Source organism: Eurosta solidaginis, chromosome 5 (genome assembly GCF_040869045.1).
Source record: "Eurosta solidaginis isolate ZX-2024a chromosome 5, ASM4086904v1, whole genome shotgun sequence".
In the NCBI taxonomy this organism is placed as follows: domain Eukaryota; kingdom Metazoa; phylum Arthropoda; class Insecta; order Diptera; family Tephritidae; genus Eurosta; species Eurosta solidaginis.
In genome coordinates this window covers 218,431,208-218,456,241 of record NC_090323.1, presented here as the reverse complement: position 1 = coordinate 218,456,241, position 25,034 = coordinate 218,431,208, and the positions used below count along the sequence as shown (strand labels likewise).

At 34.7% G+C, this 25,034-nt stretch overlaps 1 protein-coding gene across 13 annotated transcripts in view; it reads right to left on the bottom strand.

Moving 5' to 3' along the window:
• Ank2 (Ankyrin 2) overlaps positions 1–25,034 on the bottom strand; it is a 278,001-nt gene that overhangs the window by 245,377 nt on the left and 7,590 nt on the right. For 2 of the 13 annotated variants that reach the window (XM_067788340.1, XM_067788341.1), the window contains exon 1: positions 14,368–14,735. The exons of 1 other annotated variant lie outside the window; for it this stretch is intronic. In XM_067788340.1, coding sequence (XP_067644441.1) covers positions 14,368–14,685 — 318 coding nt within the window. In that variant the 5' untranslated portion in view covers positions 14,686–14,735. Of the gene's footprint in view, positions 1–6,432; positions 6,673–14,367; positions 14,759–25,034 lie in introns of those variants that run through there. 10 more of the 13 variants (XM_067788353.1, XM_067788347.1, XM_067788346.1 and 7 more) reach the window with 10 other exon arrangements.

The following is a 25,034-nucleotide window of genomic DNA, read 5'->3' as shown; positions in this document are numbered from 1 at the left end:
TTTGTTGCCCTTAAGGAGTATAGCAAAAACGTAATCTACAGATGATTCTAAGAAAAATAGCTCGAAGCCCGATTTCGAGGTCCCGACTTTTCCAAAATAGATATTTTGCATTTGAATGTAGGGTTTGGCTAAAAAATCTTCATAGCTTCTGATAGAATTATAGGAAAAATATCATATTGGGCTTACTTTAAAGGTATTTTACGTATATTTCATAATCTGTATTAATATATATAGTGTTTTTGAATTTTAGTAGAGATATCAGGCTTAAATTATGAGAAAATATCAATTTTGCAAAAGTCGGGACCTCGTAATCGGACTTAGAGCTATGGTGTCTTCAGCAATTTTTCTTAGAATCATCTGTAGATTACGTTTTTGCTATACTCCTGATGGGAAAAAATCCATCCATACAATTTGACCCGCTCTAATATACATATATGTTTGTGTACGCAAAAGGAAATTATTTTATAAATAAGTTCATATATACATATGTATGACTGTATATAGAAGTAACTAAATTAAAGTATGCTGATCTCATGCCACTAAACATTTAAATTAAAATTTCAATTACATATCTAAGTACACGAGACCGTTTTAGAAAAAAAAAACATTTAGGTGTGTTTTTCGCGGCCTGCAAAAGTAGAAAGTTTCAGAGTAAACACGAAAATTTCGATCAACAAAGCCTAAACAGTCCTGGATCAGAATATTAAAACACCGTTAACTCTTTTTGCGAATTTATTCAAAAACAAGGAGAAACAAAAAAAAAAGGTTAGGATAGCGACGGATTGACGGATATGACGCGTACATCTTCGCAGACATATTCGTATCATATGAAAACACGGGTACCGGTGCGTATACGTAACCTACTTTTTTATTATTTGCTACTAAGGAGTCACATACATACAAACATGCAATTGAAATAGTTTTTTTAAAGGTTGATATTTTGAGATTAGATTGAATTTTATTTAAAAATATTTTAGAACAACTTTCTCTCATACTTGCCAATTAAACATTGAAAAAATTAACAAGGGTTGAAGCATAATTGTTCGGAAATAACTTTAATTCCTACCCTGTTGGAAACATTATCTAACATTACAAACATAAATGAAGTTTAGTCACAGAAATAGAATGTAAAGTCAGTACAGTTTGTCGCGAAAAGTTCGCAAGGTTTTTTCTTAAAAATGGCCGACTGGTTGGTTGGTTGCTGTACCGACTGGACACCAAAGTTCCGAGCCCAAGTAGCACCATTTTGATGCACATTTCTCCTGGAACCAATTGCTGATGTTTTGGTATGGCTAGTCGGTACTCTATTCGAACAATTTGATGCGTACAATAAATCTGCTGATGTCTTTTACAGAGCATTTAGCTACTTCCTTAAGTTTCGGCAATATGTAACTGCCCATAGTTAGAAACCTAATGTGTGCTAGTGCTGGGCATTCACATAAGTACATAAGCTACTGCAAATACTTTTAAGGGTATCCACATTTTCTCAGAATACAGGCCAAACGACCAGTTTCACATGATTGTGCCAGTGATCCTAAAGATTTCTTTTTTATCCTATTTAGTAGGTTCTCTGTTCTTCTTCTATCGTAATTCGGTCAGGTTTGCTTGCAAATTAGTGTCCGAGGAGTAATGATTTTAATAGTGAGAATAATGTTTACGATGGTAACGGTGATAGTAATAATGATGAGCTTAGCGAAGGCCGGACAGACGCACAGAAGACGCTCGACCATGCCATCCTCCTCTAATCAGGCAGTTTACTTAGGAGGCAAAAAGAATTGTTAATGTCGTTATCTCAATTATCTTATTTATGCAGTTTTATGCCAGGTTTAAACGATATCGGTGTTTGACACAGCTGCTGTTAGTCATTAAATCAGTTTGATTAAACAGCAGAAGACAGCCCCATCTTTACTTGTTTTATTACCTGTTTATTATAGATAGCCGATTACTATCATCAAATTTTCGTTTTGTTATCAGTTTGCTATCGATTTGCTATCTACTTGTTAGGTTCACATGTCCTTTCGATTCTATATTGAAGTTTTATAGGTATCTGTTTTATAACAAAGCAATGAGTCGTAGTTAACAAACCGACAAGATGCAAATTACGATAAGAAATCGATAACTTTCCGATAACATGCCAATAATAAAATGCTTGCACACCGATAGCAAATCTATAAGTTGCCGATAACAAACTTGTCAATAAAAAATCGATGAATTTTAATTTAATTTGATTTTTATTAATTTAATTTAATATAATTTAATATATTCACCTGGTCGACCAGGTGCAGTCATAAGTTCCTGAAGATGACTTCAGATTGAAGTCGAATTATTGACAAGACAAACCATTCGACAAATATATTACTTAAACACATTTGCTGTCTTTTAATAAACATATGTATATATTGGCCTAGAGCTCAAACATACCTTGAATATATTAACTAAAAGGCCGAAATACAAGAAAGTAATTTTATTTAATTTAACTTAAATTTATTTAATTTAATTTAGTTTAAATAAATCCAATAACAACCAACTATTAAAGTTAACTGTTGTTGCTCCTACTCAACATCATTTAATTAACTTTAATTTAATTTAATATAATTTAATTTAGTTTACTTTATTTTATTTTAATTAAAATTATTGTATTTTATTTTAGGTTCACTTCATTTAAAAAAATTAAATAAATGTAAGGCACGATAACCTCCGAAGAGATCTAAGGCCGAGCTTCTCTTCCAATTTGCGTCGTGCTCCTCTTGATTTTCCCTACAAATTGGCCGGACGGGACCTAAATGTTTTATGCCGACTCCGCACGGCATCTGCAAGGTAGGTGAGTTTTCACTGAGAGCTTTTCGTGGCAGAAATACACTCGGAGCGCTTGCCAAACACTGCCGAGGGGCGACCCCGCTTAGAAAAATGTTCTTCTAAAATGTTGATGTTGCTTTGCCTGAGGTGTGAACCCAGGGCATACGGTATGGTAGGCGGAGCACGCTACCATCAATAGTTTTTTTCACTTTTGGTAAGGGTGACGACAGAGTGGATGCGAGAAGCGTTGCTATATAATAAACTACATGAAAATTATTAATATGGAAAAGATGTCAGAGTGCTACAAACGTTTGGAACTTGTAAAATATATGAAAAAATTGCATTTCGCCTAGGTTAACTTTTAGCGAGCACTTCATCGTCAGTACTCACTTCGGTCAAGTATACTCGATTTATTTTACTGGTATAAGTACTAGCATCGGTACTTTGATCCTAGTATTTTAAATGAGTGCTAAAAGTTCTTTGACAAAATGTTTGAGCGTGCATCAAAATAAAAATTATTTGAAACAGTCTAATGTACATTAAGCCGTTCTTTGTATTTTTACAATATTAAGTTCGGCGCACGGAATATAATAAATTATGATCTAAAATTAAGCTGTGCAAAACTTCACTCGATTTGGATAACTCTCAGAGCTGGCACGTTGTATTTGAAAATTTTGAAAACCATATGTATACACTCAGAGAAAAACGCCGTTCTAAAATCCAGCACCACCGGACTCAATTCAAGCTTTTCATGTTCTTACTTTTTTGTTCTTGAAAAACGAACGACCTGTTCTTAAAACAACAACCTTGTTCTTGAACTGACACCATTTTCTTGAAAAGAGAACGGCTGGTCTTAAAATATGAACAAATGTTCTATTAATGAGAACGATGTTCTTAAATTAAGCCCAAGAAAAAAAACGGTACAATTCGTGTGCACTACAATGTTAAATACAACATTTGGCACCAGCTATCAAGCAGTTGTAGTGGCCCAGCGGCTATGATGTTGCGTGTGGCGCGAGTTCGATAACCGTCATACTCTGAATTTTTTTAAAACAATTTTTTTATGTTCTATTTTGTTTAAATCTTATTTTTCGTTCAGTTCCATTCACATATGCACAGGTAATTCTCAAACTTGTTATGAAATGTTTTAAGTATATATGCAGATTACATCTTCAAATAAGAATAATTTCTCAATAAGAGAAATGTATGAGAAAATGCTTATTATGCATTTTTTCTAAAACTTTTGAATTTTAATAACAATTTTTTTGTTATAAATATTTTTTATTTATGAAAAAAAAAATTATTAATAAAAAATAAATAAATATATTTAAAAAAATACTTTCCCCTCCCACCAAATATCAAGCACGAACCGTTCTTAAATTGAGACCTAAAAATGTTAAATCGACCCCAAATCGTTCTCGAAGCGTGAGAACGAAAAATCCTAAATCAAGCCCTAGTAGTGCTTGAAATGAGCACAGATTTTTCACACATCAATACCAAACTGGTCATAAAATACAAACGGTGTGCTTGGAAAAACTGTTCTTAAAACAAGCCCATCGATCACAAGTTAAGAAAAAACGTACCTAACAGAGTTTTTTCAAAGAATGTTCTTAATTTTGAACTTCTTTCGTTCGTTTTAGAACGATTTTTTCTCTGAGTGTACAAGGTGCAGCAATTTATATAAAATAAACCAAAATCCTTAATTTTTTTATCATTTGTCACGTGAAAAAACTTACAGAATTAGATTAAGTATTAAGGTAAAAATAAGAAAAAATGTTATTGGTTCTAAGATTTTGCGAAGTTATCGACTTTCAAAAGCCAAGAAAACGCCATTTTCGTACTATCTAAAAAAAATTCAGTTTTTTAGATGGAACTGCGAAAACGATATAAATCCCTTTAAAGACTGTGATATTCTGCCAAATGCTTTAATAAAAAAAATTATATGATTTTGATTATAGTGAGGTAGCATAGATCAATAGTTTCACAATGACGTGAACCACTTTAAAATCGGTTCAAAAATAGCAATGTTATAGCAAATTTAGTAAAGTTATATAGATTCATTTGATATGTCGATACTGTACAGCACATGTAATCGGAAAATTTATATTCAAAAAATCAACTTTTTTTTTTTTCAAATTACAAATTTCATACGAATACCAGTGTGGGTTTTATGCATAATGCAATAACAAAGGTGATGTCAACAACATAACCTTACTTTTTCGGCAGCTCTATTTGCCATTATTTACTTGTATTACAAAAGTATCAAGTTTTGGCTGTTTCATTGACTCAACTTCAAACTGAAGTTTTTTTGGATGGTACAATTGCGTTTTCTTGTTTTTTGAGAGTCGATAACTTCGCAAATTCTCGGGCCCGCTAGAATTCTTATTTTTATCTTCATAATCTAATTCTGTAAGTTGTTTCCCATGGTAAACGATTAAAGCCCGGTTTTTCAGTAGTTGGTTAAGCTAAGCTTACTAATTTTGCTTAAACCCTAGTATAATTTAAACTCCAGTTAAACTACTGAGCAGTTGTGCAGTCACAATTTAAGAGGTACTCTTTTTTGTACGGCAACATTGGTCTTTTATTATCTATATAATTTGTGGATACGTCTACAGCTGGATTTTGTTTACCCAACAAAAATGGTTAAGCGCCAATTAAGTAAGTAAATAACAAACATGGAAAAAAAATTATCTAGCGAAATATATATCTAGTTCCGGAAGTGATATGCAACATCATTATTTAATTATTTTTAAACCAGATAGTTCTCCAGTTGATATCCAACTTCATTCTTCAATCACTTTCCAACCTTTGAGAAATTTTGATCCAGTTGATCTCCAACGTTATTATCATTATCAAATTATTATCCAACCTTTGTACAGGATGTGCAGTTCTCAAATGACTATCAAATACATTTCTCCATGTACCTACATTGGATATCGAGTTGAGGTGGAGTTGAAAAAAAATTTCCAAGGTGGTACCACCAAAACCAGCGACTGTTTATTGTGAGAAATAAACATCTGGGAACCAATTCACGTTCTGTGAAATAATAAAATGGAAAAAAAAACCTCACACAAAAATTGGTTCAAATGTATGAAAAATCATTTCCCTTTTATCACTTCGCAGAACAGGAATTGGCCCGGCCCCGTGGTTGATAGCAGTAATGAAGCGTAGTTAATCAAAAATAAATTATATATTTTTTATTTTATTTTCGTGAAAATACTGTAGTATGGATTCTGACACTGGAGTCCAGGTAGAAAACCACAAGTTGGGAATTAAATTTTTTCAACTTAAATAATAGCATTTTTTGCTTTTAAAAAAATTCCCTCTTTTGCTGAGTACGCTATGATTCTCGAGTTGAGCCACTGTTTCGAAACAATTCTTGAGATTTTAGAAGTATGCCTAGTTATCAAAAATGAAATTTTGCTTTTTTAGGTTCAGCCCGGCAAAGCAAATTTTTTTTAAGGGGCAGCTTAATGTACATACACATATATATACTATTTATAGGTAAAATAGCTCATATTTAAAATATAGCTGACTGCAGTTGATATATGCATGCATCAAGATTTATTAAAATTATTTTCTGTTTTTTTATTTGTTTGTTTTTGTTTTGCACATTAAATTCTTCGAAACACTTACACCCAAACTATTTAACGATGGAAAACGTTTCTTCAGCGACAACATTTTCTTTTTTTCTTATTTTCTCTTTAATTGCAATTGATTGGTTACGCCGTTTTAATCAATAATGTAAACTAGTTATTTGTGTACTTAATGAATATATTAATAATGTTCCAAATGCATTTAATTGCTTTTTCACTTTATAATTTTATTCAACATGCAAACGGCGGTGAGACATTTTTTATACTGAAAATGAAAATGAGATTCAATTTGTGATTTTAAGAAGAAAATAGTATGTGGATATACATAGAAACAGTTGAGCAATTTCTATCTACAATATATCGCACAGCTAAACCTAAAGAGAACTAACTCAAATTTCTTAAATTTTCAAAATATGCAAGCTATCGACCTCATGGATTTCATGGCTACCGAACTTTATCATCCATACCATGGTAACTCCACTACACACCGAGAAAGAATTTGTGGAAATACAAAATTTCCTCGACCGCATATGAGAGCGGCAATAAGTCTTTCATTTTTTTCTAAACAATTTGTTTTTTTGACTTGTATACTGTTTAGATCTAGGCGTGTGATGTGTACAGTAGCAGATCATTAATAGTTTGTTGAGTATTTAAATATATATGTTTGTATAGATGTACACAGTTTCGAGCAAAATAATCAAAACAAAACTAATCTATTTTTAAAAAATCATTAGAGTACTCTGAGAGTAAAAGATACTTTTTTGCATATTCTAATGTTCTCTAGTCTAGATATTATATATGGAATCTATGCCAGCTTCTATTGTGGATCATGTGGATCTCAGACAAAAAACAAAAAAACATGTAGCAGGAGAATTTTCTGATGATCTAAACAAATTCTTTTTGCTTTCAAATGAATGGATATATGTATATGTATGTATTTTGGACCACATTTGTTTATAATTTTTGTTTGTTGAGAGCACGAAAGTTTAATGGCTCTGTGAATCGCCAGTTGGTATACATTGTATATTGGTATGTACATTAGACTGGGTCGATTTATTAACCGATATCTATAGGACTTGGGCTCACGAAAAAAGGTTCCACTAGGCATACCCAAAAAAATAATTATCGAGCCTGCGAAAATTAATTTTTTTTACTTTTTTTCGCCTTTGAGTTTTAAGGTTTTTTTCATAACCTACTAAAAAAAATTGCATGTGATTGTAAAATGTTCATGTAAACCCTTTCCGACCCAAAAACTTCCGCTAAAAACGTGGATAACAGTTTTTTGAAAAAAAAAAACGTTTTTTTGGGTATGCGTAGTGGAACTTTTTTCCTGAGCCCAAATCCTATCGAAAAATCGATGGCGCGATATCGGTCAACTTTCGTCCCTACAAATCGACCCACCTACAAATCGACCCACCTAATGATACATATATGTACGTTGGCAGATAGTTTAAGCGTACTGATGATGAAGGCTTAGGGATTCAAGGGGTTGTGTAGCGCAATACATAGCTTCTCCAACCCAATTGTCAACCTCACCTTCGAGCGGCGAATCCCGTTTCACTAACAGACGAGGCTCTGGCGACCCCAAGCTCCTCATGGAACTTGGGGGTGGGGAGGGAGGAATGGCCTGAAGGTTTAATGTGGCCATATAAATCGTTCCCGAGATGGTCGGGCCAGCACCTTAATGGTGCTGTGTTACCGGAGCGTATCGGATCTGTTTCCGACAAAGGACCATCACATCGATAACACTCCCCAAAGCCTTCGGGGAGTAACTAATCGCTACAACAACAACAACAACAACATGAAGGCTTAGCACCCTTCGAAATGGATATATCTGCGCAGCTATGGCAGGTTGTCTGAAAAATTGTCTACTTACTATTCCAAAAACAAAATACAAATTTTCAAATTTAGAAAAATTAAAAAATTACAATAATTATCATTGGAAAAAAATTATTGTTCTGGCCTTGAGCTCGCATCGAACCTTGAATCGTTTATCAATAGGCCGATAAAAACAAAAACAATAAAATAAATTAAAATAAAATAAAATAAAATAAAATAAAGTAAAATAAAATAAAATAAAAATTAATTGAATAAAGTAAAACAAAATAAAATAAAATAAAACAAAATTAAATCAAATAAAATAAAATAAAATAGAATAAAATAAAATAAAATAAGATAAGAGAAGACAAAATAAAATCAAATCAAATTAAATAAAATAAAATAAAACAGAATAAAATTAAATAAAAATAAAATGAAAACTTTCGTCATTCGCGGTATTTTTTGATACAATTTGCGGGCAGTATTCCTATTACCCAGCTCCTCCCACTCATGTCGTATCTCCTCCTCTTTGCATCACAATAACGCTACAATATACCGCACGTTGCCGCGAGATAAGCCTACCTAGATAAAATTCATATTTTTTGTACTACCGACTGTTTTCTTTATTTATTGTAAATTTGTTTTTTGGTTTCGGGTTTACAGTCCAATAAATCAGAAAAACGCCTTTTTTATTTTCTCGCCAACGTTTCGACCTTTTATTTTGGTCTTCTTCAGGGCCTAATGACAAAAAACATAAAACTTAGTATATAAGGCCTTGTATTGCAAAAGAGGGTTAATAATTATTAATTACATATACACACAAAAGTACATATATAACACAATTATTGAAATCACAGATTCTTACTCAAAATTACTGCGTTCTTCCTTGTCCAGTTGTTTTGTATAGATATTTTGTTTTCTGCATTGTGCAGAAATGCTCATATATAAAATTTTAAATAATAAAATGAACACAATGTAAATTCAAACAACAAACTATATATATACGTATTTGACGTTTGTTGATATTTTGTCAGCCGGTTCGTGCTTGATGGACTATGTAGAGCAGCTGATGATTGCTGACATCGTTAGAAATATATATGACCATTTCTATAGAATGCAGAAAACAAAATATCTATACAAAACAACTGGACAAGGAAGAACGCAGTAATTTTGAGTAAGAATCTGTGATTTCGATAATTGTGTTATATACGTATGTACTTTTGTGTGTATATGTAATTAATAATTATTAACCCTCTTTTGCAATGTAAGGCCTTATATACTAAGTTATATATTTTGTAATTAGGCCCTGAAGAAGACCAAAATAAAAATAAAACGTTGGCGAGAAAATAAAAAAGGCGTTTTTCTGATTTATTGGACTGTAAACCCGAAACCAAAAAACAAATTTACTAGATAAAATTGTTTTATTTCCCCTGTAGTTTGCATGTAAAAAAGATTGATAAGCAATGATTTTTCCTACAGGGTATCTTGGGCTGATAATATTTTATAACCGCCATACCGTTTAATCCAAAAAATTCGATATCCTTTAATGTTTGTAAATACGTAGTCGGCAAACTGGCGTCGATGCTGAAATTCAAAACACCCATCAAGTCTACGGGATTATCTTTGTGTATAAAAACAAGAAAGCTTACTTACATACGCACGTCGTAGTTAAGAATTACGTCATCCATGGCACGTACAACATCCAGTCAAAAAGGATATTTACGCTCTTTAAATGCTTTATGCGTATACTTTAAACCACCCCATGAGCTTGGGTGTACAATTCCATGTACGTAAGTGAAGTGATGCAAGGTTTCGAATATTTAAATAACCATGTCTGTCGAATCCGATTTTGAGTGTATTTCGATAAACTTTAGTGATGTCAAGTTAGTAGTAAGTATTACGAGCCGGACCCGTGCGCATCTTGCCCAATTAATATGAAAGTATTTTATCAATTATCAACAAAAATCAGCTGGTCTATCAATCAATTGAAACTTACAGCTTGCGCTGCCATCTAGCGTATGATAGCAACTGCCAGCAATGCAGTGCAAATATTTACAATAGTGCCATAGTACAAATAGATTTCTTTGTGTGCTCACAATCTTTTATTTTTACCAAATTATTTTAATAAAATGTAGCTAAACAAAGGCGCTACGATTTATTGGTGACTGTGACTGAATAATGATCGAAGAGCTATTTAAAGCTCGCTAACAGAAACAATTAGCTACAAAAACATCAGGCAGTAAAATCCCTGACTTGTGATATTATCTACTGTAAAATAACACAGCAAACGGCTACATTGGCGGCTATGCCACATTCCTCGCTCGAAAATGACTGCGAAATTTAGCAGTAGAAAACTGCACGAATTTACCGAATCGAGGGCTGAATAAGCAGTTTACTGCAGTATCTTGACCTACTGTGGTTCGTTTTCCTCATCTTCGGTTAACTCTGATAAGAACTCTATTTAACAGATTACCAAACGATCAACCGGAGATGGCTGAAACTGCTACTTGTGCCAACACACATCACGGGCTTAAAATGGTTCATATAATCGCAGTTCATTATGTCTCTTACGAGAGCTACTATCGGGACTGTGATTGTCATTATTGTTAAGAGTGTTTGCGAAGGAAACGCATATGCCGCTACAATCATTCCTTCATTCGATATCTTCTAAGCTGTCGCATGCTGTGGCAAAATCGCATCTACATAAATATTTGCCAACTCTAGTTTTAAGACGCATCGACCGACTCGGTTCTGTTTCGCATTGGTATCCGGATCTAGCTAAGTTCGACATTAATGCTAGTACAAGTCCATGTAGCTTAATTTTTCTCATTGTGTCTTTCTCACTCAAGCAGTTCAATTAAAAGAATATCGACTGTTTAATTAACAATACTGACTCAGTGACATAATAGAGTAAAAGTGAGTTTGTAGGTATGTACCTATGTATAAGCATCTGTATTTGATTACAACGTATAGCATGGCGTGTCTACATTCTGATGATGCGACATTGTGACTAATTTAGTCATTTGCATATTACAAATTTTATGAGGGAACTTATATTAGACCGTTTCGAAAAAAAAAATATTTTGATTTTTCTGGGAAATTAATTTGAAAATGATGCGATATCCCAACAAACTTTTAGGGGTCAAGTTGATAATTAGCATTAGAAGTCAAGTTGATAAATAGCATAGTTATCAAATCTCAAGCGTTTTTCCCCAACAGTGGTTCAAATTGAGAATCATTCCCAACAAAAAGGTCAGCTGTTTAAAAAAAACTGTTTCTCAAGTTGAGAAAAGAATAGTACTCAACTTGTACTCAAGTGTGATTATCTAATTGGGCTCGAATTTAATATTCCAGTACTGCAGTATTGTCATGAAAATAAATTTAAATAAGTATAAATTATTTTTAATTAATAAGGCTTTATTAATGCTACCAACCACATTAAATAGCTGTTGGCTTCGGTGGTGCCACTTTTAAGAACCTTTCTCTTTTCAACTTCGACTTCACCTTAACTCAATATTTAATGTGTAATATCAACAGGATAATAATTTGAGAATAATGCTTTAGATAAACTCGAGAACAATTTCAAAAAATTTCTCAAAGGTTGGAAAGGTAAAGATGGGATAGTTATTAGTCAATGATGTTCAACCTCAACTTGAGAACTACATATATGTTTCTCCTAGGATATATATTTTTTAAATGTTTTTTGGGTAGATTTGAAAACTGTACATTTCTTAATATTTCTGTAAGGTTGGAGACTAATTTGAGAATGATGTCAGGAGAATGATGTTGAATATCAAGTTGAGGCCTGTATATTTCTCGAAGCTTGAAGAAGTATTTTCGATGTTTGTTGGGATGATGTCATATCGATACTTTTCTTCCACAAAAACTATTTTCCATTCGAGTATTCGAACTCTATTATCATGGATAATGAAGGTATGCAAATACAGCTGTCTACTTGCAAACTTTTTCTGAGCAGCTGGAACTATGTACATCTGACACAAAAAGCTCTCGGCTTAAACTGTCTCTTATATTCACCTAGTTCAATGGTAAGGAGGCGTAAATGTAAGTTACGTTTCAACGTATAAATGGATTTTTGCCACTTTGGTGTCGTTGAACTTTGACATATGTTCTTAAAGAGTGTGTGTCAATCGCATCAACCGCGAGTGTCTGTTGTTATGGGAAGGAAGCTCGGGGCTAGCTAGGTAGTTGGTTTCATTGGATATACGATATTACAGGCAGCTGTTGGGACTAGTTTTTTTTTTTTTTTTATCAGGATCATACATCACCATAACTAGAAATAGCTTGCTCAAGAACAAATAAATGTCTTCAAACATTCAATTTTGTATCGTTTCAGATCGATAGTTGCCTGCTTGATTATAATAACGAGCATTTCGACAGCAATAGCCAAAATATTGTAACGAATTTAGTGAAATTCCGCTTATTCCAAACCTTCCGCTAACGTTCGAATCGCTAAACTGTTGAATAAATAACTCCAATATTCAATAATGCAAAATGGTCTTTATTAGACTACTTTGAGAGTACTTCACAATAACTCTTACTTCACAACTAATTGCGTGTTTAAATCAAACTGCTTGGTCATGCCTCAGCTTGCGCTGCTTTTATACTCTCGGTTTCCTCGTTCACCAATTTCACAGGAATCTCGTGCATTTCGCCATCGGTTTGTAATAAAGAAGCAAAATAGGAATAAACGTAAAACATAGAAGGTTTGACGTTGTCGTATCAAATCATTCCCGATCGGGCTAGTGCTCTAATTGTGCTTGTTGCCGGAACGTCTGGGAGTAGTACCAAGGAAAAAATCATTAACACCGATGATACTTACACAAAAAGTTCGGTGGTTTAGTTATCGGTACACAAAAAAAGAAAGAGGTCAGGCCCTACTCGTTCTCTGGAACTGCCAGTTTCTGTGCTGGCCGGAGAACCATGCTTGTTTTCTCTTCGAAAAAGATTAGTTATAAGACGGTACCCTGCATGTTTAGCACCTAGAAATCTGTTTCAATTGTACCGATCAGACCAAAGAAATAACGACGCTAGACTTTTGGTTTAACGGTATTTAAATTTCTTGATTCCCACAGTTGATGGTATTTATAGTCATACAATGTCAATTGGCGAAAAACTTATTGAGACTCTGCTAAAAACATTAACGCTAGAAAAAAAATGGTGTGGTGACATAAGATTAAACCCCAAAAGGTCAACTGTTATTATGACCACTTCAAATGGCTATAAGATCAATTATATCCACTTCAAAGGGTCGTGAGATCAATTGTCTTTTGACCTTTTTTAATTCGACTTTATGGCCATTTAGGAAATTTCCGTTAGATGTTATGACTATTCCGAGTCGAGGGAGTGTCTTTATCACAGCGACAACAACCATTTTGGGGAAAAATACCAGCAATTTAAGATCAGCAAAAAAACAAATTTTCTCAAAACGTTTTTTTTTTAATAAGTTCATCTTAGCTCAGAGAGAACCTCACTAAGCCAGTATCCATCCGATTATTTACTAGAATATGACCAAAATATGGTAAAAGGAGCGCCGTATTCCAAAATTTAAAACAAAAAAATGTAACTTTATTTTATTTGACTTTGTGACCATTTGAAATGGACATATATATTATTTCTAATTGCTGTTTTTATGTACGTTTCCTTTTTTCGCGCTTATTTGGAATCCAAATCTATAAATAAAGTTTTGGTTGTGAAGATGGAGATTCGAGCTATTAGCGAGCTTTGGGCAATTTTGGTCGTAGAGCTTTTGTTAGGCTATATTTTATTAAAATAATTTGTTAAAAATAAACGATTGTGAGCACACAAAGAAATCTGTTTCTACTATGGCACTATTGTGAATATTTTCACTGCATTACTGGCAGTTTATATCATACGCTAGATGGCAGCGCAAGCTGTAAGTTTTAATTGATTGAAAGAACAGCTGATTTTTGTTGATATTTGAGAAGAGACTTTTATATTTGTTGCGCAAGATGCGCACGGGTCTGGCTCGTAAATTTAATTTGTCATGTAGCTGAATTGACGCACCCTGTTTAAAATCATGATGATTTTATACACATACGCATAAATATTTTGTACACACACACATACATACATAATAATACGTATTTACACAACTAAAATATTTAATGTTACTTACTGTTCCATGATGTGCAAAATGCTCATGTTTGGCACCACCATGTTTGCCCATATGATGTTGGTGTAATGGTGCTCCACTTGGCGGCGACGACAATTGCGATGGTGGACTATGATGATGATGATTGTGTTGCTGCTCCTGATGATGCAAATGTGAATGTGGATGATGATTGTGTGCTGTTGGCGGCGATGGCATATTATGGCCGCTATGTGGCAAATGCGAAGAATGTTGCATACCAACATGATGGCCATGATGATGGGGTACATGACCCTGTGAGGCTTCCAACAAAGTCGGTTGTATGTGCGTCACAAATTGTGCCATTTTTTTATGATGAAACGATATTCACTTGTTTTTTTTTTTTCTTCGATGGCTTGAATTTTTGCCAGTTTTTTTGCTGCGAAAATTTTTTTTTGCTTATTGTTTACTTGGTAAACTTTCTTATTCACAAATAAACTTGTGTTTTATTATTTTATTTTATGTGCTTTTCACAACTTTTCCATAAACATCTATATGCGCGTGGTTGTGTATGTACGTACATTAGGGTGAATAAAAACTTCTTTTTTTCTCGTAAACTTTATAAAATGCCAAGTTTAGTTATAAAAAACTTATAAAAATTGAGCTCTTAATACCAATGTGTCAGGGTGGTCGTAATGTTTGTTATGTATTTCGCTACACAAATTTTAATTTTATTTTGAAAACCTCTCAAGAAGATAGCTATATTTGCCAGATAGCAAAAATTTCATTTTAGCAAAAACAAAAAAAACTAAACTGAATTACTTTGGGTTAATATTTTCTTTTAGGAAACGTCTATTAAATCGTTTACGAGGGTACAATTTATTATTCTTTTTTTTTTTCTTATTTTTAGAAAACCCTTTAAAAAGAGTTGGCACGCAATGAGTTAAAATATTATATGCTAATATGCATAAAGTTATTTTCGTGTGCATTCAGTTAGCTCGCTTCTTCGGTGATGCCGCCTATCGTTAATTTTACACCGTCGCCTGTAGAAGCGGGTTCCTGCTCAGGCGCCAACGGTGAAATTAGCATTGCGAAGGCTGATAAACGATCAGCTAATCCAAAGATGAATATGCCTTATTATTATGTAATAAATGAATACATATTACTTTATTGATGTTATTTGAGTCAGACAAACACCCACACAGGCACTCACAGAGAATGTAAATAACCTTGATGTTGGAAAGAGGAGCAGTAGCTAGCTAAATAGACGGTCGATGATGTAGGGTGACAGCATCTTAGCGAATGGCGTTGCCAAACCTCCGTTAAAGCAGATTAACGGTGAATCAGTTTACGAATAACCCAGAACAACCGATATGATCGTAGACTGAGTGAGTAAACATTTAATCGATTTAAGATAAATTAGATATTTTAAATAATTTAGATCGACTTGAGTCCAAAATAAGAAAATTCAGTACCCGAAAAAAAAATATGTATTGAAGGCATTTTGGGTTTTGGGCGATATTTTTTGGTGAATATTAAGATCACGGTAGCCGTTTTTGTTTTCCATATTGTACTATAAATTTGTGTATAAGTATACTTGTGGCACATTTAGGGTTAAATAAAAATTTGCGAACAAATATTCGCCATATTTGAATATGATGACTTCATCGAATGAGATTGTAGTATTAAACGGGAAATTTCAGCAGACTTAGGTCTTAGTAAGATTTTAATGCAATGAAGAAACAAAAAATATAGCTTTGGGAAGATTTTCGCGATGCTTCTCGAGAGAAGGAAAATAGTTCTTTACAGCTTAAGACGTATTTAAATAAAATTTGAAAGGTTATAACATGACAAACCTTGGCTATTAAAAGTATTGAAAGAAATATATACAAATGTTATATAGCAAATGTATGAAACACAAAAAAAAACTCCTCTTATAGCACATTTACAATGCACCAAATGCAACGCATTTCTTCATGTAAATCGCATTTCCGAAATTACTTACTTGATCGCATTTCACCGCATTGGGACTGCAAATGCGATCCACACACGCTTTTGACAATTCCTTACTAAAAGAAACCCCGCAAGAATGCAATAGTTTAGCGACGTATTTCAGTACTGTACCAGATTTATAAATAACAGTTTTCACTAGCTTTTCAAAGCAAAACTGACAACTCTACCAGAAGCTGCTCTGTTATATTTTTTCCTTTTTTATCAAGTTATTGTTTAATCAATTACGTCCGTGCGATTAAAGGGCCAGATAAACTTCCGTAACCCTAACGCCATAGTCGTAACCATACCCATTAGACTGGGCCGATTTATTAACCGATATTGCGCCATCGATTTTTCGATAGGATTTGGGATCAGGAAAAAAAGTTCCACTACGCATACCCAAAAAAATAATTTTTGAGCCTGCGAAAACTCATTTTTTTTTACTTTTTTCCAACTTTGATTTTTAAGGTTTTTTCCTGAGCTACTAAAAAATTTTCATTTGATTGTAAAATTTTTATGTATACCCTGTCCGACCCAAAAATGTCCGCTAAAAACGTTGTCGATAACATTTTTTTTTTCTCAAACAACTGTTATCGACAACGTTGTTAGCGGACATTTTTGAGTCGGACAGGGTATACATGAATACATATATATATACATGTATACCCTATATGAAAATTTTTTTAGTAGGTCATGAAAAAAACTTAAAAATCAAAGTCGAAAAAAGTCAAAAAAATTAAATTTCGCAGGCTGGAAAATTATTTTTTGGGTATGCATAATGAAACTTTTTTTGCTGAGCCCAAATCCTATCGAAAAATCGATGGCGCGATATCGGTTAACTTTCGTCCATACAATTCGACCCACCCTAACCATCTCCATTGTGATCGATTAATGGTGCCATAACCTTAAGCAGCTGACATTTTTACAAAAATTAGTAAAACGCAAAAAATTACAAACATATTCCACAAACAATATAAAATATACAAAAAGTTAATAAATTCACCAACTCAAATATTTTTAGGTTATGGATATGGCAAAACACCAAAAACCAATTGGTTGGCTATCTTATGGGCCTATTAATCGATTACATTGATTTCCATAAGGCTGATTCGATCAGCTGTTTTATCTGGTTATGGATAAGTCACCATTAATTGGCCCTTAATCGCGATAGATTGGTGTACTGGCAGTTAAGGAGTCTTGCAGGGAAAGTTAAATGAAATGCCAAGAAGGCCAATGTAAACGCTTTTAAATTACTCATTTGGAAGTACTCATTTGAGGTTAGTGTAAATGTAGTATTATAACTTTAATAGTCAGTGTGCCAACTTAAAATTTCAAAATAAAAATGTCCTTTAAACTGCTCTTTCTCCAAGCTAAGGGAACATAATATATTTTGTATAATTGTGCTCCACCCTAACTTAGGCATACTTTTTGGCAAAAGCAGATACATTTTTTTTTTTAATTATTTTTAGTCTATTTTTTTAATTTTTTATACAAAATCAGTGCAGTTGAACAACATTCATTCAAAAAAATTAACTCACACCACTGCCGTCTCGGAAAGCACTGCGTAACTTGAGCTTTAAAGAAAATAATTTTTAATTAATACAATTTTTTTTTTTTTCAAACCTTTATCACTCATTTTAATTTCACACTTTTTACTGTTATTTACATTTTTCACTATAAAGCACGGTTTCACAAACGATTAGATAACTTTGACTTAAGAAAATATACAATTTTTTCACATTTTGTGGGTATACTAAAATGTTTGCAGTAAGACACTTGTGTGCATGTGTATGTGTGCGTTTACTGGTTTAAATGTTTGTTTGCACTATCAGCCGCCAGGACAACCTTTTGCCAGGAACAGTTACAATCAACTGATAGCACTTTTTGCTAAATGTATTGGCTTCAGATTTTGCCTTATAGCGTTTGCAGGACTTTTTGCACGCACACGACTACGCATGAGTATTGCCGTTTGGATACAATTTTAACATTTAATAAGTTTCTGTACATTTTGCAACAGCTACGTCGAAAAATTGAATAAACTTAAAATGTTTTCTGTATTCCTGATTGCAAAATCTTTAGAAAACATAGTAACTATGACAGTTAAGAAAACAATATCGCGCCTGGTAAAGACTAGTGATATCACCTGCACTTTTTTCGCAAAATACCAAAGGTTTCATTTAACGGTTAACCAGAAAAAGCAATTCGGTTAGGATAACAGATAACAATCGATATCGCTGTACTACGATAGTGTCTGCATAAAGCTCGTACAGCTCCTGATAAAATCTTGTTCGGTACAAGCCATTGCAGACGCGTAGAGGATTATAAATATTTCGAGAAATTTGTATGTCGAACATTGCCACTTTTGACTGATGTTGTTATAGTCAATTTTCGATTGCCTACGCAGTCCAAATTAGGATTTGTTTGCAAGAGTAAGAATCGCTGGTTCCTTAAATAAAGAAGGCCTTCAACAGTGGCGTGGTGGCCAAGGAGCAAGTAGGCCGACGCTTTGCTTGATGACAGCAAGGACTTCGCTTGGTTTCACCATCAAATCCATCTTTTCCGCTTCTTTTTTCAGTGTGGTGTAAACAGAACTTATGGCATGAGTGTTCAGCCCAATGGTGTCAATGTCGTAAGCATACGCCAGTTATCGCACGATATTATAGAATATTGTTTAAGAGCGGCAAAGTTGTGCAGCTAGTATAATTTTCTCCAGCATCTAATTAAAGAAATATCGCGGTATTGTGTCATCCTGTCTAAAATCTCGCTTAGTTTCTAAGGACTAGCAGGGGTTGTTCTGACTGAGCTGATGGCGTTGCCCAGCTCCTTTTCTACTGTCTAAGGCGGCTTTAAAATCGACGAAGAGGTAAAGTGTGTCAAGTGTGTGCGCAGTTTTCTCAGATTTTCGGGCATAGTGAAAATCTAAAGATTGTAGATTTACCAGGTCTGAAGCTGCAGTGATAAGGTCCAATCAGTCGATTTACAGTGGGCTTAGATTTTTCGCACAATACGCTTGACAGGACCTCATATGATATACTAAGAAGGCTTAATACGCGATAGTTGGTGCGATTTGCAGAAGCCCCTTTCTTGTGGAATGGGCAAAGAACACTTAATTTTAGAGAAATGCACTTGTCCGACCATATTCCTCGCTACGTATTTGTATAGCTCCGCAAGTAATCTGGTTATTGCTATTCTGACTACGTTACAGTTGTTCCCCACTAATTCATTTAATCATCATCGATTTTGGGCTGGAGTTTATTATCTTCCCTGGGTGTTCGTTCTACACTCATTACAATGGTCACCAGGTTGCTATTTTCGCTTTTACAGGAGTTTAACCTGGGCTTAAAATCTTCTGTATGTATATCGACGAATTTTATGGTAGAGTTTGCGGGCGTTATTCGTTAATACTTCAATTCAATGAACCACAGTCCCAAATGTTGCGACAAATTTGGTTAGATCAGATTAAATCAACTCCTTCCTATTAGATCAAATATTGTCATACGATATCACATCATATGAAGCTATTACTTGGTATTTTTTTAATTGTACAAACCAATTAATACAAAATCCATTTGATCAAATGTGGTCATATTATATCACATTATTATAATATTGTAAGGAATTTTGGGAAATTCTGCTTATTTGAAACCTTCTGCTAACGTTAAATACGCTAAACTGATGAATAAATGACTCCAATATTTAGTATTACAAACTGGTCTTTATTTAGATTACTTTGGGAGCAGTACTTCACAATTAAACCTCACAACCAATAGCGTGCTTAAATCAAAACTGATCCTGATTCCTCGCTTGTGCTGCTTTTATACTCTCTGTTGCCTCGTCTACATATTTCTCCAAAGGTCTAGACGTTTCACCTTCAATAATCTCCTGCTTGGTACATGTATATTTGTAGTTTATGCGTTTCTCATAGTCATATGCGTGTGTTTGTGTGAGCAACTACTTCGACTGATGACCACATGCGTGTGTGTGAGAGATCTCGGCACTTACATGTACATATATACGAGTGGCTGCTTCATGTTTTTATTGTTACGTGATTATTTACTAACAGCTTAGTGATGCTAATATTCGTCACAATATAAATATCGATGGATATCATAACACATACCCAAAGTAAGCAGGATTCGTGAAATCACACCATTTTGAAACCCATCGAAACCACATAAAATCATATCAGATCCAATCATTGAATATCACCTCTCACCAGCGACTAATAGCAATTATAATTGCATTTTCTGTTTTTTTTTTTTTTTTTTTGAAAAAGAAAGGGAAAGTGTGACCAAAGATATTTGATAATTTTTTTTAATTTTCGGTGCTAAAAAATTTTGCTGGGTGGCGACCATGTTTTCGCATCACTTCGGCACCTACACATACACATTCGTGTATATGTGTACAAATTTGGCCGACAAAGACCCGGCCGTTTATGCATATGTGTGTATGGCATAAATGTTGGTGTTAACCGGGCAAATACCTCGCCGCTAGCGCCTGCAAATGTTAAGCTACTAAAACAAAAACAACACCGAATAGCATATACTTACTAATACACATATTACAGATGCCAGCTAAGAAGTTAAGGTTTATTAAGTACTAGCATCCAAGTTACCGTGAACTCAATGGGCAGGGTAGCAAAAAATGGGGGTGTAGCTCGGTACTTACAAAAATTTTTGAATATAAAGATATTGCATGCGCGAACTTCGGTGGAAAGCAGCGGAGCGTAAAAAAATTCTAGAAGGTCACTTTCACCACCAAAAACTTTAACACAATTTTTAACATAATTTAAGCACAGAAATACACTGATTGGAGTTTTAGTGAGTAAAAGTTAAAATTCTGAACACATTAGCTGAATAAAAAGTGTACAAATGATTATAAATAACAAATACAGACAGTGGTAGTTTAACAAATTCTGCTGTGGTAAGTGGTGAATGTGACTTACTAGAATTTTGTGAAGCTTGCCACACACGATTTTTCGTCTATGCAATGTCTCTATATTAAAAATAAAAATAAATAAATGTAAGGCGCGATAACCTCCGAAGAGATCTAAGGCCGAGCTTCTCTTCCAATTTGCGTCGTGCTCCTCTTGATTTTTCCCTACAAATTGGACGGACGGGACCTACATGTTTTATGCCGACTCCGAACGGCATCTGCAAGGCAGATGAGTTTTCACTGAGAGCTTTTCATGGCAGAAATACAATCGGAGCGCTTGCCAGACACTGCCGAGGGGCGACCCCGCTTAGAAAAATTTTCTTCTAATTGAAAAATCTTATTTCTAAAATTTTGATGTTGCTTTGCCCGGGAGTTGAACCCAGGGCATACGGTGTGATAGGAGGAGCACGCTACCATCACACCACGGTGGCCGCCTATGTCTCTATATTAGCCGTGTTTTTTAACACGCGCGTATACGTTTCGTTTGCGCGTGTTAAAAAACGCCTATCTTCGCTTAGATAATGCTTAGGAGACTCATCTAGCGGCTGTGGTAAAACAACTAGCTACAGCAACAGGGTGTACCGAAAAGCGGAGACGCAACGCTCTGATGGCCATAGGGTATAACATATAGCTGAATCAGTTGCGATGAATTGTGGACACACATATAATACATAGAATTAGTGTACAGGGTGAAACAAAGACACATATTTCAGTTACATCTGAGTATAATGCGTATTGAAATTTAGTAGGACAAAATTTATGCGCAGCAATTTCAGAGGTGTATTTATAGTTTGTCTCTTAGCAGTCAATATAAAGTTTAAGCGTAAACGGATATACGCGTGTTAAAAAACACGGCTATTATATCGTTTCTGGTACTTACATGTATTTAGCTCTAGTTGTACTGTTAAGGGATGCTCAGTTTAGTAAGTATTAGTGTAGTGGTATGTACGTCCTTTTGTTTTGGTTTTTATCATCTTTGACTCATCTTTAGTATTCTTTCGAACATAATATTAGAACACACTTAATAAGAAAATTGCAAATACAAGCACATACATACATATGTGCATATTGTATGCCGACAAAATTTGTGCCGATAGTTAGGTTTGCTTAAGTAGGGTAGCATTGACTTGTACACATAAATCATCACGATTATTAGGGGCGCCTAACCGTTTAAGTTTGATCTTTGCATAGCAAATCACGCCAGTCTTCCCTACTTCACGATAACTGACGACAACTGGGAGCATCAAGCCTTCTTTCCCCTATCTCTCCCAACTCAGTGCAGGTCTGCCTCCTTCTTGGGTCTCCAAAACTTGAAAGTAATTGCCCATTCCCATACGCATGGAGAGCACAATTGTGCAGTGGAATGCAGACCCCTAATATAAATACTGTGACAAATATTAGCACCACTAAGCGATATTAGCATCACTAAGCCGATACTAAGCAGCCACTCGTATGTACGTAAACAAATTAATCATCATCACACATGTATACAAGTCAGCCGAAGTAGTACTCACATATACACACGCATATGGCTACAAGCTACAAATATACATGTATATGGCTGGTAACCATGCATGAAATTCACGAAATTACTAGACCTTAGGAGAAATGGGTGAACGAGGAAACCGAGAGTATAAAAGCACCGCAAGCTGAGACATGACTAAGCAGTTTTGATTTGAGCACGCTATTGGTTGTGAACTATAATTGTTATTGTGAAGTACTTTCAAAGTAGTATAATAAAGACCATTTTGCATTATTGAATATTGGAGTTATTTATTCAACAGTTTAGCGATTCGAACGTTAGCAGAAGGTTTGGAATAAGCGGAATTTCCCAAAATTCGTTACAATACTATCTGTGCTGCAGCGTTCTTCGCCCATTCACATAATGTGACCTAGGCAATGAAGCCTTGGACCCTGCATTCATTGATCCATTTCCATAGCTGCATAAATCTTATGTAGCGAACGGTGCCATCCGATCTTTTCTTGTGCATCTATAGAGCGAATTTTTTTATTTAGAGGAATTTAGTTTTTCACTTTATACCCAGCCTTAAGTGGCACCTGTTGGTAAGTGTGATTCCTCGCTGTATTTCTAAGCTGACTCATCGTTCCTTATAGGTATTAGTTTAACGCGACGGTTCCCAAGAACCGAAAATATTTGCATATTTATATATGCTGCAGCTGGCTCTAAGGCGTTGGAAACCTTAGTGCGCTCTTAAACCGACTATGACTAGAATGGGCCTGCAAAAGCTCGATCTATATCTGCTGTGACCCAATGTACCAAACGAGTAAGATGTCAACGCGAGTAACCTGCGTGCATAAACGAAGTAAAAGTGAGTCTTAATAAAGAGATAGAGCAAATTGCATAAAATCCTCACACTTCGACTGATGAGATTACTCTTTGTCCGATCCCACCAATTCGTAGATAAAATTAAGAGGAGCACGACGAAATTGCGACAGAAGCTCAGCCTAAAATCTAGGTAATCGGAGGTTATCGCGCGTTGCATTTATTCTTTTTATTCACTTTACGTTCTGTGTAGCAATACGGCATCTAAAACACGCGTTGAACTCATTTGACGAAGCAAAGCTCTGGGCAAAGCGTTTGATGTAAGTCCGGCCACAATTTTTTCTCGTTTTAGCAGCCATGCCAGGTGTTAAAACATAGCTTTTAAATGTTGAGTGTATCTGGCCAATTTACATTTGTTAACAATGCGTCTATTCCTGCAACACTGTACATCTTCACGTAACAGGTAACTTTAACATCAACGTAACGTAAAGAAAACATCAAAAATGAGAGAAAGTGATAAACGAATGCGATTTGAGAACAAGAATATATACTTATGACGAAACAAACAGAAAAAATTTACTTTTTGTGTATCTGCATGAGTAGGTATAATGCACTTAAACATTTGCACATTTGTTGATAAGAGACCACCAAAGAATAGTGTAAGTAGTTACGATATAAACAATAAGGATTGCGAAGCAGCGCAGTTGATTATGCTACTTTTTTTCAAAAAATCAATCCTAACGTGGCTAATGATCTTGCTTACTTTTGTAGGCTTCGCAGGCAACTGAAATTCAAACATAGCAGTAAACAGGTAACCCCTTTTCGTGCGGCCAAAATATGCTTTGAAATCAGCAAAAAGATTCTAAAAAATTTGACGTATAGTGAAAATCTGTTTGAATTACCAGGTCTGAAGACCCACTCATAAGCTTCAATCAGTTTGTTGACTTAATTACAGTGGGATTCAAGGACTTATATAGCGCAACCCTTTCGGGGGGTCGGTAGTGAAGTTTATTTGGCCTAGAACCTTTAATGTGGGCTTGTACCTCAATGGTTATTGTAACCGTAACGTCCAGGATCTATATCAAAGAACCATCAACATCGATAACAATCCCCAAAACTTTCGGGGTTGTCTTTAACGGCGACGGCGAGTGCCGAACAAGATTTAATGATGAGCTGTACGAGCTTTACGCAAACATCAACATAGTTCAGCGAATTAAAACGCAACGGCTACGCTGTCGAGGCATTGTTATGCGAATGAAAGATGGTGATCCGGCTAAGAAAGTATTTTTATCGAAACCAGACTATGGAGGCAGATGAAGAGGGCGGCCCCAGGACCAGATGGAAAACGATTTAAATTTCTTGGTGTCACTAAGTGGTGCCAGTTAGCAAAGCGAAGAAGCGACTGGCGCGAGTTGTTGGACGGCCATAACCGTTTAAAGAGTTAAGCGCCAATAAAATAAGTAAGGAAATGCTATATATTCTAAAATTGGTAAAGTGTATGTCT